Raw genomic sequence first — 14928 nt, forward strand, 5'->3', positions numbered from 1 at the left:
GATCCTTATTTATGTACATTGATTTGTTTGCTCTTTGCATGTGGAGTTAACTTGATCATTCAGGCATTGGTGCTTTAGGGACAAGAGCAGGGTTTTTTCATTTCAGCAGGTGGACGCGGAGGTGTGTCTGTCTTTATTGCCATGTTAACGTGGCCCAGGCACGAGCCCCGAAGGTGAGCTTCACCGGTTTTGGGGCCCACCTCCCCACTTACTTGGATATGACTTTAAATCAGTCAGAAAACCTCCAGACACCTTTTCTGGTTCATAAATAACGGTCTAACTGTTGTGGACACAAAATGAATAATTGTGAAAGCATTGTGTAAGCCGTAAGGTACTAAAACATTTCTGTTGTGATTGCTACTGAAAAAGAAAACACAGGAGTAGAGGCTGTAGTGTTGCAGATTTGGGCCGACAGTGTGAGTCAGAGCTCTCCAGCTATCAGAAAAGACCAGCTTGCCCACTTGCCACCCCTTAAGCTCCAGGAGAGAAGCCCTTGAGGGAAGGATGTGATGCCCAAGGGTAGAATTCCAACCAGAACACAGCAAAGCGGTCAGGATCTTGGTCCCACGGGTGGATCAGCAAATCGCTGTACTGGCGAGGACCAGAGCTGAACTGCAACTTCTTCTGTTTTTTACAGTTTTATAGATTCTAAAGCCACTAACTAAATATGGAGAATTCATTTGTGATACTATTTAGACTATGCAGAAAACACACACTTTAAATTGGAATAATTTATTATTCTAACGAAAGTACAAAGTATGGAAAATTAGTGTATTTGAATCATTTCAGAGAGTAGAGAAAGTTTCACACTAGCAGATTTCGGCTTTTAGCACCTTTGAAAAGAAACATTCAAAGTTAAGACAAGTGGCAGGACAGGCTCCTGACTACCTTCAGTGATGACTCCTCTGACTTAGGGTGTGCAGGTCACAGAACAGTGTGGTCATTTGGTTTTTTTCTCTACATTTTGAGAGCGCCACAAAAACACTAAGAGAGTGAGACAGGTGATCACTGACTAGATGGCTGGTGGTTAGAAGATGGAAGAGAAATGCTGGGACAAAAGGAGAAAGATCACAGGCTGGACAGGGCGGTCAAATGGACAGTCCAAAGGCGCTGACAATGCAGTACATGGTCTTGTTCTCCCATCGCACAGTGCAGCTCCCTGCGGGAGGAAGGAGGCGGGTTAGGACAGAAAACTGGGAAGAACGGGGGCCTTCCGAGTTCTCACGATCGTGTACTTAACTCTTTGTGGCCAAAAAAGAAGGCTGGCCAGTCTCTCTTCTATCAAATGTTTTAAAAGGTGACTCTAATAGACATGCATTCAAAGACAGGAAACATCCAAGCACATACTTCGTAAAACAACGCGCTGAATAATCTAGATCTCAGCAGGGCCCAGGCACCGCAGAGCCTTCAGGGAAATGCCCATGACAAGCCTTCACGAACGGAGTGAAAACCGTACGTACCATCAGTAGAGCTGTCCCAGAAGCAGGAACTTGCCGTGTGCAGGCCCGCTCCGTTCTTCTGCATGATTACACAGGTCACTTCGATAAAAGCAGACTTTTATTAGAGAAATATACTTGGCGACACAAATTCCCTTTTGTCCACTTTCATTATATAGAGAGAGATCACGTGGCTGATGTTCATGATAAAAATTCTAGGGGTAGAGTGCCAGGTCCTAGGACATCAACAGATCACCACAGGCTTGTTCTAAAAGCATCAGATCGGAAATGCTGGTACGTCCCTGCGTTCCTGCAGCCCCACAGGCCGGGTGGGTGGTTACGTGCACAAGCCGAGTGACCTGCTCCTACCAGGAACCTCCTCTGAGCTCAGGCCACGCTGCTCTCCTGACACAGACTCGCCTCTGATCCGTATTTAAAGAACCACCACCAATATAAACAAGAGGCGAAGATTCATTACCAATGTATTTAAACGGTTTCCCCAGCTTGGTGAGTTGGCTTAAGGTTTGCTCCACTACGTTTGTGGTCCACTGATTCACTTTGCTGTGCTGATAGGCGTTGCCACCGATGGCACGTTCTATGGCCTGGAAGACAGAGCACAGCTGGTCACTGTTAGCAGAACACGCCAAATACCTCCCAGCCACTCCTGAGGTTAGCACAGTTAGTACTGCACCCTAAGAAGTGCTGAAATACCATTTGCATAAAGTGTAAATAAGCTTATTTGTAAACACGAGGACTCCTTTGCAAATGTACCTTTTGTTCTAACAGTGTTGTATTTCATTTGAATGCTTTATATTCAGTTTTAAAAATATGTAATTATATGGGACTTCCCTGGTGGTCCAGTGGCTAACACTGTGCGTTTCCAATGCAGGGGGCCTGGGTTCGATCCCTGCTCGGGGAACTAGATCCCACATGCCGCCAACTAAACAGTCCGCATGCCACAACGAGGATCCTGCATGCTGGAACTAAGACCCAGTGCAGGGCTTCCCTGGTGGCGCAGTGGTTGAGAGTCTGCCTGCCGTTGCAGGGGACGCGGGTTTGTGCCCCGGTCTGGGAAGATCCCACATGCCGCGGAGCGGCTGGGCCCGTGGCCATGGCCGCTGAGCCTGCGCGTCCGGAGCCTGTGCTCCGCAAAGAGAGAGGCCACAACAGTGAGAGGCCTGCGTACCGCAAAAAAAAAAAAAAAAAGACCCAGTGCAGCCGAACAAATAAAAAAAAAAAAAGAATTATATAGCATCTGATCTGTCAAGTTTTTTAAACATTTTGACTGAATTTAATGTTTGCTGTTGTAGTTACTGTCTGGAGATAAGGAACACGTTTTCTCCCTGGTGAGGCTAGAAAATATCTTCCTTTGCCTATTTCTTTCTTAAAAGTACACCAGAGATAGAGGAATCTTTTGTCAGTTGTACAACTGACAATGTACAAACCTATCCAAATAATCACGTATTGATATTTACAAATACTTCCTTTACCCAGCATCTTCTGGGAATGTTACCACAAAAGTACATTTTTCAGAAAACTAAAGAACTCCTCTATCTATTCCAAAACTTAGTTTGTGATGAATTTTTTCTTTATTATGAAATTCCTTGTTTCCTTTTCTGTGCTGTATTCTGGGTGGGTTCACCCTGTGTGCTTCAGAGGGTATTCAGGAATACACACAGTCCCTGGCCCCAACTCTTGGTCCAGCTGGTAATAAGGATAGTCCCATTTTACGGTTCTCTGGGCCTTTTATGCTGGTGCCTGTGTGCCTGCTTCTAAGCAGCTTTCTTTTCTACTCCTTTTCTAACTTGTGCTGGAAACCAGAAAACTGAGTTTTTATGACACTTATGACCTAAAATAATAACATTCAGTGAGGGCTAAGTTCTGTCCTCAGACGTGGAGAGAAAAAGTCCCTGAGTTGTATACAATGGTGACAGACTGGGGTCTACGGCCTGGGGCCTAGCCCAGAGACCTTGGTTTTGAGGAACAAAAGCGACTCACGCCATATTCTAGCGCTGGAAATTCCTAGTCATCCTGGGACCTGAGCGGGCTGCTGCCCCCACAAACTGGCACAGCTCTTCCGCACCCTCTGCCGTGTCCTGCTCCCTCCCCAGCTCAGAGCTGAACCTGGGACCAGGGTGGTGATAGCTCTGGGTGTCCCCAAAGAAGTAGGGGCTGCACTCGAGCTAAACCTCTCACTCTGGCAAGTCTCCCCACACATGCTTCGGAATTCACTGTTTTTCAGGGAGGGAGGAAAACCCTCTGCTAATTTTGTACCCATCCAAATTTACTACTACCCAATCCTTAAAATAGCCGAGTACAGAATTAACCTTTTGCCTAGAGGCAAAAAAAAGCTGAAAGTAACACCACACTGTAACTTTATGCTTCCAGGGAGACTGGGAAGGTCTACTTGCAATGGTACTTGCTGCCTGGGAACCAAGTCAAAGACAGTGAAGAAAACAAGCAAGGCCCAAGGAGGCTTCACGATGAGCCAACTCCATGTCTGAGTTCTAGTGAAATTCACCCATCTTCCTGCTCCCTACCATGCTCCTAAGAAACACTTTTATTTTTTTTTTCAAAAAACTACAAGGACTTCCCTGGTGGCACAGTGGTTAAGAATTTGCCTGCCAATGCAGGGGACACGGGTTCGAGCCCCAGTCTGAGAAGATCCCACATGCCGTGGAGCAACAAATCCCGTGCGCCACATCTACTGAGCCTGCGGCTCTAGAGCTGGCGAGCCACAACTACTGAAGCCTGCACGCCTAGAGCCTGTGCTCCGCAACAAGAGAAGCCACCACAACGAGAAGCCCGTGCACTGCAACAAAGAGTAGCCCCCGCTCGCTGCAACTAGAGAAAGCCCGCACGCAGTAATGAAGACCCAACGCAGCCAAACATAAAAAAATTTTTTAAATGACTAAATTTTTAAAAAAGAAAGAAAAACAATGACAAGCAAACTGTTATAGATCCTGAAAGCAAGTAGAAAATCCATGCCTGATGTGGAATAATACATACAGCAGAACAAAGTCATTTTGCTTTTTAATGGTGTTCACAAAACTAGGCTGTGGTTCTTCATCACTCTGCCATTAGTCAATAACTTGCATTAATAATAATTTGCATTGGAGTCAATTCCAAATCACATATATAACCTCAAATGGTATTGGCAAACTTAGATCATCTAATAACCGTCTTTTAGCCACTGGCTTCATTATGTGCTCAGTGTACCCAGGGAGGGAAACTGACTAGGAAAACGTTTCTGGCCTCCTTCCTGCCCCAGGCTGCCCCCATGCTCAGCACTAGTCCAGCCACACCCACCTCCCCTCCAATCCCTCAAACACCACGAACACTCCTTACCACAGGGCCTTTGCACTTGTCCACTGCCTGGAGTATCTGTCCCCCTCTTTTCACTGAGTTAACACTCCTCCCATTTTCTCAGATTCCAGCTCTGAACTCACTAGGTGGGTTAATCCCTCAAAGCACCACATACCGTGGCAGTTACCACACAGGGAATGCACGTTTACATTTTCCAATGTGAATATTACCATGAGTCTTTGATGCTAAAAGGTTACAGAATCAAGCCTTAGTAACATTCAGTAATAATGCTAGTATATAAAATGTCCTGTCTCATTTAAAATATATAATTTACATAATATGGGAGAATTCTTTTTTGTTTTGTTTGGTTTTGGTTTTGGTTTGGTTTTTTGCGGTACTCGGGCCTCTCACTGTTGCGGCCTCTCCCGTTGCGGAGCACAGGCTCCGGACGCGCAGGCTCAGCGGCCATGGCTCACGGGCCCAGCCGCTCCGTGGCATGTGGGATCTTCCCGGACCGGGGCACGAACCCGTGTCCCCTGCATCGGCAGGCGGACTCTCAACCACTGTGCCACTAGGGAAGCCCCAAGGGAGAGTTCTTATCTAGATATTCATTGAAGTAAAAACTGTTATTTGAAATGCCAAAACACACAGGCTCAGTTGAAACAATTCCAAGACAGTATTTAAAACACATTATTTTCACTCATATAAGCCATTAATCAAACATTGAAAAAGGGAGCATTTCTCCTCTTACCTCTTTTACAATGTTGCTCACTTCATCAACAACAAAAGCAGTCTGTAAGGAAGAAAATTAGTTAAGTTTGATTGATTTAAAAGATCCTTTTCCACTGCACTGATTAATGCAAATTTAGGTAATGAACATGATTTAGAAATGAAGACCTTAGGAATAATCTAACCAGGCTGTTCATTTTACTGAGGAAAACGTTAAGTAGCTGAGGATCACAGAGCTAATGAGAGGCAGTCAGGAGACACAGGATACATGTATACGATTTAAAGGTTTTTTGGTTTGTTTTTGTTTTAATCATGCCATGACCCAAAAGACTGACTTCACCTTAAACTAAAATTCAATCTCTCCATCCATTTCAGCTGGCCGCTAGGATGATTACTATAGAAGTTTAATGAGTTACTTGACTTTTATATAAATTAACTGACTCTTTCCCTGATGTAAACTTGTTAGGAGGCTTGAAACTTAGGACGTTTTTTTGGGGGGGTTTGTTTTTAGCCACTGTTTGTGGTAAGATACACCATGATTTTACTATTTTCTGTTGGTATTTTCTTTCTCAATGCTGTCCTACTTCAGGACTGTACAGCTAGCTGCTGGCACAGCCATTCCCCGCCAGTGTGTCGAGGTGAGCTGGGAGGTGGGCTCTCAGCAGGAATCTAGTGCCAGGAGTTTATATAAATGGCTTTCTTTTTTCTTTCTTTTTACATATGGTACATCTGAATGGGTACAAGATTCCCTCTGAATCCTGGGAACCTTATTTCCGGAGCTTTGCAGATGCTTTCCAGAGGGCAGCCCCAGGCCCTCAGTCCATGTACATCCTGGTGAAATAAAGGCAGAGAGTTCAGCAGGGCGTTTTCCTCCCTGCCGGGCTGCTGACCACTGTGGCCCTGTGCTAGCAATGCCCCTTTCTTCCCAGGAGGATCAAGAGCTGACTGCCTGAAGCCCACCTGCTGTACTCAGAAGTCATACTGGGAGACAAAGCCAACTCACCCAGTTAATGAAAATCTGCAGTATCCTAGATTAAATTATTTCTCGAAGTTTAAAGGATCTTTCCAAGAGACTTCAGTGATCCTAAACCATACAGGAAAGTCCCTGTATAACTTTCCATGTGGTTGAAATATGAAAAAGGGTGAGGGGCATTTCAATGGACTTTTCATGGAAAATACAGCAGTTGTACAGAATCCACTGGGCAGTTTCAGTTTCTACAGGAAAGTCGAACAATGAACGGAGAGTAGAGTTATTAATACAAAGATCCAGGTATCTACATGAAGTTAGAGGATATGCAGAGGCTGTTAGGAGGAGTGGGGTGGATTAGTAAACGCCCAAAGCGGGCCTACTAGAAAGAAGGGAGTCATGGTCTCAGCCTCCCAGGGCTTTATCTTGTGTAAAACACAGATCACTCTGTTGGGCCCTTTCATTTCTCAGATATGCAGTTGAGATCTGAAATAATGAAGTCACTTAGCCACCTCATTGGTGAGAGCCAGAATTAGAGTGCAGAGTATTAAAATGCCAGTATTAAGGACTTCCTCTATATTGCCATTTCCTTTCTTAAAAGTTACTCATATTCCTATAATACAAGCCATTTTGCAACATTATATCAGTGCACAGTTTACAGGCGTCTTTCCTTGACTCCCTGCTCCTGAACTATGACTTCTCCTAATTATTCACTTGATTGCTGCCAGCATTCAGACACTGATGATGACACTACCACAGACAGTTTGTGCTAGTTCGGAAATTAGATAAAATCTGAAACTCTTAAGGTCAGTCCTTAAGCCATATATATATATATGTATTTCCCTCAAAACATTCCTGCTTAGACTAAATTTCAAAAATGGTAAGATAACCTGTTATTTTTGACAGGCTGCATAATAAATAGGACTCCATTTATTTGTATTTCAACAAGAATTATTTAGTGAGAAGAAAAATGGGCAGCTATTCTATAAGAGGAGCACCCATCAGCTTTATTCCCTGAATGCTCGTAAGCTTGAAGGAAAGCCATGAAACGGCGCACGTCATTACAGCGAATGTCGTCTGCTTGGTAAATAACTGTATGCGCTACCCTGCTTCTTCGTTGGGGCAGTAAGAGATGACTCTTCTCCCCCCACAGATAGGAGCTATCTTACTGTTGTCTCAAACTCAAATGAAATGGGAGTGACGGTGGCCTCGGTGGGCGCTGCGCGCAGCACCGAAGAACAGGTGTGGAAACGAAGACAGGCAGCTTCTCCTACTGAGCACGTCTGCTTTTTGCGCACAGCCAGAGGATCCAATCCTTGACTGAAGGGACTTGAGAGATGTGACTGTACATGCGGGTCACTCTGGAGTCTCGCGTGCATCAGCGACACACAAGGGGCGGCCTTCAGTCTTCCCCACCCGCGGGCGGGGGTCTGAATCACGGAATAAACAGAGCGAGCGGCGGCGCTCTCTCGGGGTCGGGGGCGTGGCGGGCCGGGGTCGCCGGGGAGGCGAGCGGCGCGGCGGGGGGTCTCCCGGGAGTGCGGCCGGCACAAGGCGTCCCAGGGCTGCGGAGCCCCCTCCACGCCCCGCCCCCCGAGCCCCGCCCCGGGCAGGGCGACGACGCCCTGAGCCGGCCCGGCGGCGGGTCACCGCGAAGCGCTCGGCAGGGCGTCGGTGCCGTCAGCCTGCGCTGGGGACGGCCGCTGCCCACGTCTAGACGCAGCCCGGGTGCCCGCACAAGCCCCTGGCTGCCGCCGCCCACCTGCACCCGGAACTCCCGGCCTCCACCCGTCCCGTCGCCAACCCAGCCGTTACCTCCTCGGCAGCCTGGTAGTCTTCCATCTTCCCTTCGGCGCCTCGCCTCCGCCTCCCTGAGTGGAGCGCACTGCGCAGGCGCACTCAGGCCCCGCCCCTCGCTTCTGGCCCCGCCCTCCTTTAGGGCCCCCGCCCACTCCCGCCCTGACCCAGTTGCCAGTACAGCCCCGACCAGCCCGGCGGCCGTTGGGGGTTCGCCTCTTCTCCCGTGCTGCCGGAAACGACGGTTTCCGCGGGAACCCGCCAGGGAATCCCGGCAGCTCCCTACACCTCAGCAACGAAAACAAAACAAATGGACAAAGCCAGTCCGGGAGGGGAAGAGTCGTCCTGGCCCCTCTCTCCGGTTCGTACTGTGTGGGTTAATTTGAACGTTCAAGCGAGTTTGTACACCTAGTAACAAACTGTAAAGTGATTTATGAACATGATGGGCTGTCTGAGATATTGTTTGCAGTCCCCTTAAGGATCCAAGGTTAGGAAACTTTAGCTGTGAACGAAACCTTCCTTTGGGGAGGTAAGTTTTCCATATAAATGAGATTTTTTTTTTTTCCTACAGTCACCATTAAAAAAAAAAATTGGGGGGTGGAAAACATTGTAAAATGCTGCACACTTCCTGACTGCCTTAACCAGAATGACCTAGACATACACTTAACTTGTCTACAAAGGTCTTTATAAAAATTAGTAATGGGGGCTTCCCTGGTGGTGCAGTGGTTGAGAGTCCGCCTGCCGATGCAGGAGACACGGGTTCGTGCCCCGGTCCAGGAAGATCCCACATGCCGCGGAGAGGCTGGGCCCGTGAGCCATGGCCGCTGAGCCTGCACGTCCGGAGCCTGTGCCCCGCAACGGGAGAGGCCACAACAGTGAGAGGCCCACGTACTGCAAAAAAAAGAATTAGTAATGGCGCTGGGCACTGGTATGGCGCTCTCCAGGAAGGGCTGGGATATATGTACCTGCTTGCTTGCATGTGATCTGAGGCTAAAACCTTTGACTTTGGGGGCTACTTTTTCTGTTGTTTTTACCACAACCTCAAAGTCAATCCGTCACTTCTTACCTCTCTAAAGACCAGTAGCTAAAACCCACTTCCCATCCTTCCAGGAAGGGCTGACCACAGGACCCTGAGACTTGGTAGAATTAAGCTGCAGAGCCCACACTCAGTTCATCTGCAACACTTGTTTCTGTGCTACAGAATCTGAGTTCCATGCTGGCAGAATCCGTTTTATTCACTAATGCGTCCCCTGCCCCTTCCATTGTACCTGGCACATGGTAGGTGCACAATTAAAATTTATTGAATGAATGATTTCCCTACACATTAGTTCTGCCTCATACCCAGTTGCAGAGAACTGGGAGTGGAGGAAGAGGCAATCGCCTGCCTCCTGGGAAAGGGGGAGGGGGAGAGGGTGAAAGACACAAGACTGCCCTGCCCTGGACACCTGGCTTGAGCAAGGGGACCTGCTGGGTGGGAACCGGCTGCCCTCTCACACCTGGTTTCTGCTTCTCAGATTCTGAACTCTACCTTTTGAGCTTTGTTCCCTTCCTGTTAATCTGGCTTCGATTCACCTGTTCCAGTGTTTCAGCCTCAAGCCTCAGTCTACATGGGATTCTAAGTCTGGCATTTCTTTGTTTTGTCTTCCTCACATTCCCAGCTTCACCTAAGATCCCAAGATCCCTTATCAGGTGTCCTTCTCCATCACTTGACCCCAGTTCCAGCCCCTCAGCAGCACCACACTCCTGAGCCAATCAGGGGCCTTTTCACCCTCTTCTAATTTTCTTCTGCTCTCCTAGGGTGGCCCCGCAGGCCCACTAGCTAAGTGTGTTAGCATTATGTGCAAAGCAAGAGGGAACAATCCTGAGTGAGGTTTGGGACATCTTTTCTAAATTGTTCCATAACCTTTTAAGAATTTCCTAATTCAAATGAGTGTCCTGAATGGCTGCTGGGATAGTGCATTAGTAATGCTTAGATCTTAAGTTACACTGTGACTGAAAATCACCAGCATGGGCATAAATCAACAGAAAACATGTAAATGTGAATTTTTAAAAATTTTACATGACTTTAGCTTATCTGCATTGGGTACCACTCTCCAATTTTAACTGTCAAAGAACATTCATTAAATGATCATAATACATGCCATAGTTATATTGAGTCTGCCCCAGAAATAGGTAAGTTGGTCTGTTTATCTTCAGAGCTATTTGTTAACTTATTCAACACACATGACAGTAAGCACTCACTTTGCTGCAGCCTCTGAGCTGGAGTGGAAGCTACAGAGTTGACTAGGATACGGCCTTGATGGAAAAACTTGAAAAACTTACTTCTGTCCGTGGGAGGATTTGAACTCTCTAGGCTCAGTGATGTTGTAGTGCTTGGAAAAATGCAGTGCAGGGGTTGTCTTCTGCCCGATCGATGTACACTCTGCAGGGCTAAGGAATTTACAATCACTATGGCATTTGGCCGTTGACTAGCTGCCGTTCCAGCACCCCGACTCTGCCGAGAATGAATGTCCATTAGAAGTCCTGGAGTATAAACACGCTGACCCAGGGCTGCTCATGAATCTCCCGTATTTAGCCATATTTTAGGATAACGTTTAGGTTTCTGTGCAGCGAGTAAGTGAAGTGGATCTTGGATTTGCTTTTCAATTTGGGGCTTAGCCGTAAGTTGGCAGATGTTGTGTGCTTTCTTTCTTCGAGGCGAGTCTCTTAAATACACTCTTTAGAAATAAGGATTGTTGTTGTCAATGCCTTATTTAGCGAGTGTGGGCCAAATAACCATAGCCCCGTCACCTCAACAAGTAATATCCACGGCCACAGTTGGGTCTCCCAGTGCTGTCTATGCTCTGCAGCCGTTTGCCGTCCAAATCCAATCCTGGGGATGGATGTTCGAGTTTTCCTTCCTCTCCCTGTGCCTAGGAGTGTTACTGAGATGTACCGTGGAGTCAGGCTGAGTCACTAATGATGATGATGAGGAAGATGCCGATGGTGATAATGGCGATTGCAAAACACTCCAGTGTGAGGAATGTAACGTTGTAATGGGGAAGAAAATAAACTTGTGACTGACACAGATCTAAAGTGAGAATCCTGTGCTGAGAAGTTACATGCTAACAAGATTGGCTAAGAAATGCCTATATTTAGGTCTGCTGTCAGCTGGGAAGCACGGGCACAGTGGGACTGAAATACCTCTGTACCAACTGGGAATGGCTGTTGCTCTGAACCCCTAGGCTCCCTCTTCCTTCCAGTCCTGCCCACCCCTGCCCCTTCCCTGGGACCTCATCCCAAGATCCAACAACTAAAGGATAATTCGGGGCATAGCAGGGCCGCCAGCGGGCGTTTCTTCTGCCCAATCATTTCATGCTGTGGTGGTTATTAACTAGTTTATCAGTTCTGTGTATACGAAAAAAACACACACACTACATCAGTCAGCATAGGCTAGGTTAGCTGAAGAAACCAACGACCCTAGACTCTCGGTGGTCGGCAACAACAAATGTGTATTTGTCGCTCGAGCTACATGACCGTCAAGGGTCTGCTGTGGCTCTGCCCGGCGTGCTCTCCACGCATCGGCTGGGACCAGGCTGATGGAGCAGGCTTACTGCGAAGTCGGTGAGGGCGAGGGAAGGGGGAGGGGACAGCGGCCCCAGTGCTGGCTGGAGGGTGCCGCTCGTGAATGGGCACGCTTCGTCGTCCAGAGCAAGTCCCTCGGCTGACCTGGGTTCATAGGGCAGGCGCGCTTACGGGAGAAGAATGCTACAACCTGCCGCACAGCATGCTGAAGGCTTCCCTTGCTGACTTATTGATATCACGTTCACGCGCTCTTTGCCTGACTCCCGCCCATTCATCAGCCTGACCACTCTCCCCTTCCACGGCTACTCTGGTCTAATCCCCAGGCCAGCCCTGTGTCACCTCACTTCAGTGTCAGATGTGACCTGTTTCTACCCATTCAGTTTCAACACCCAGGTAGATCCGATCTTTGCCAGCTCTCCCCTGCTGTCCACTGTAGCCTGAAGCCATAGGTCAGTGGTCTCCAAACTTCTGTAATCGTGCCCATCTAGCATGAATAATTTTTGAGTGGGTAACTCAAAAGTGTGTTTATCTCAACTGTGATATGTTAAACTACAAATCCATTTATTTAATATTAATAAAGTTTAAGTTTTATCTTTTTGAAAATAAATATAAAAAGAAGTTCTAATGTTTTCTTAGTATATCCTACTGTTATGGGCTGAATCGTGTCTCTCCCCAGATTCATATGTTGAAGCCCTAACCCCAAGTGCTTCGAATGTGACCTTCTATATTTGGAAATAGGTGTATTTAGAGACCTATTTAGGGTCTTAAAATAGGTAATTAGGTTAAAATGGGGTCCTTAGGGTGGACCTAATCCAATACGACTGATGTCCTTATAAGAAGGGAATAGGACACAGAAAGGCACAGAGAAATCAAGTGAAGACATAGAGATAAGATAGCCATCAACAGGCCAAGGAGCAAGGCCTCCAGAGAAAACCAATCTGGGAAATACCTTGATCTTGAACTTCTAGACTCCAGAACTGTGAGAAAATAAATTTCCGTTGTTTAAGCCACACAGTCTGTGGTAGTTGTTGCAGCAGCCTTAGCAAAGTAATACACCTACTTTGGAAATAATTAGTCTAGGATACCCTCATTCTAAAAACATTTTCTTCCAAATACTCCTAAATGGATTCACTTACTATCTTATGCTGCAAAATAGTAATACTACTACTAAAGAAACAGCAGTTATTATTTATTAAGGATCTTCTTAGGCCATGGGTCCTAGACCACGATCACAGTGATCAGTGCCTGACGTAGTAGGTGCACAATAAATATCTGTGAATGCGTTGAATGAGCTGTAATCTAAGAGAGAAGCCTGTGACCCTCCCCAGGAAACAAGCTCAGAGAGGCCAAGTGGTTTGCTCAAGGTGACTCAGGTCTGTCCCACCCCAAAGCCGGCCCTCTTATTTGGTTTTTTTTCGTGATACGCGGGCCTCTCACTGTTGTGGCCTACTCCCGTTGCAGAGCACAGGCTGCGGACGCGCAGGCTCAGCGGCCATGGCTCACGGGCCCAGCCACTCTGCAGCATGTGGGACCTTCCTGGACTGGGGCACGAACCCGTGTCCCTTGCATCAGCAGGCAGACTCCCAACCACTACGCCACCAGGGAAGCCCTTAAAAGCCGGCCCTCTTAATTCACTCTTCTTCCCTCCTGTCATGTTAATCCTCCTACCCCACCCCTGCTCCTCACCTGATGGAATTTCCCCATCTCAGGTGGGCATCCTTAGGCCACAGAAGAATGAGATCTCAGAACCGAAGAGCCGAAGGGATGATCAAAGTGAATCTCACTTACAGCTGAGGAAGCCGAGGCCCAGGAGTATTTGGAGAGATCTAGTGATTCCCAAGGCCACACAGCATACCTTAATCTTGGTCATCAACTGACTCGCCTGAATCATAGTCTCTCAATTAGAGTTTATACTAGTTCACCCTCGAGAGTGAGTCTGAGATCCTCAAAAGAGACCGTTAAGGGGGAAAAAAAGACAAGTCCACAGAGAGGGAGAAGATATCTGTGATATAAATATCTGACAAAGGACTCATATCCTGAATATATAAAGAACTTGTACAAATCAATAACAGAAAGATAACCCAATAGCAAAACAGGCAAAAGACATGAACAGGTCCTACACCAAAGCAGATATCCAAATGATCAATAAACGTATAAAAAGATACCAAATTGCTCAGCTACTCTATACATCAGGGAAATGAAAATTGAAACCATAATGTGATACCACTATACACCCACCAGAATGGATAAAATAAGAAAGGCAGACAGTATCAAGTGTGTGGGAGGATGTGGAGCCCCCGGAACTTGTTGCCAGTAGAGGATATAAATTAGTTCGACAGCTTTGGAAGACTGTGTGGCAGCATTTGCTAAGGTTGAACGTACACCTAACCTGTGACTAGCAATTCCACTCCCGGACACATAACCAGCAGACACGTATACAAATATTCACCCAAGTGTTGGTAGCAACGCTATTCATAACAGCCCAAAATTATAAATAGCACAAACGTCCATCAACAGTACCATAAACAAATGTTTTAATCTGTTCATACAATGAAATACAACACCGCGATGAGAATGAACAAACTATAACTACATGCAATAGTATGAATCTCATAAACACGCTGAACAACGGAAGCCAGGCCAAAAAATTGTTAATATCGTATGATTCCATTTACACAAAGTGCAAAATCGGGAGGACTAATGAATGATGTTAAAGGTCAGGCTAGTCGTTACCTTTCGGGGGGAAAGGTGTAACTGGAAGGCCTATGAGGGGCTCCCGAGATGCTGTTTAAGTTTTGTTTCTTCATGGGGTGCGTTCACTTTGGGAGAATTTATCAAGCTGTGCTTATGATTTGTGTCATATTCCATACGTACGCTATACTTCAGTGAAATTTACCCCCCAAAAGCCCATGCCCGTCTTGTTATAAATCAACTCTTGAGTTAACAGCTGTCTTTGAGATGTCATTACATTAGTCATTTACACTTGAGGTCAATGGAGAAACCCCTTGCAAACGTGGAAACGTTTGACTAATTGAAGCCTCTAGTCTCTTTGGGGGTTTCTTTGGTCTGGGTGAAACATTGCAGTAGCATCAGTGTGGTCTTTCCTCCACCAAAAAACATACACTGTTG

The 14928-nt window shown here is 46.8% G+C and overlaps 1 protein-coding gene across 2 annotated transcripts; it reads right to left on the bottom strand.

Moving 5' to 3' along the window:
- Nucleotides 1–716: 716 nt before the first annotated feature.
- Nucleotides 717–8344, bottom strand: DYNLT1 (dynein light chain Tctex-type 1). 2 transcript variants are annotated; one of them, XM_030853040.2, is made up of 5 exons: nt 8254–8344; nt 5494–5535; nt 1915–2038; nt 1461–1538; nt 717–1159 (listed from the first exon to the last, which is right to left on the bottom strand). In XM_030853040.2, the coding sequence occupies exons 1-5, from the start codon at nt 8278–8280 to the stop codon at nt 1089–1091; spliced, it is 342 nt and encodes a 113-aa protein (XP_030708900.1). In that variant the 5' UTR covers nt 8281–8344; the 3' UTR covers nt 717–1088. The 2 variants fall into 2 exon arrangements, with proteins under 2 accessions (XP_030708900.1, XP_030708901.1); XM_030853041.2 differs by lacking the exon at nt 717–1159 and having other exon boundaries at nt 1463–1518.
- Nucleotides 8345–14928: the final 6584 nt, after the last annotated feature.

The sequence above is a fragment of the Globicephala melas genome, chromosome 14 (assembly GCF_963455315.2).
Source record: "Globicephala melas chromosome 14, mGloMel1.2, whole genome shotgun sequence".
Lineage (NCBI taxonomy): Eukaryota > Metazoa > Chordata > Mammalia > Artiodactyla > Delphinidae > Globicephala > Globicephala melas.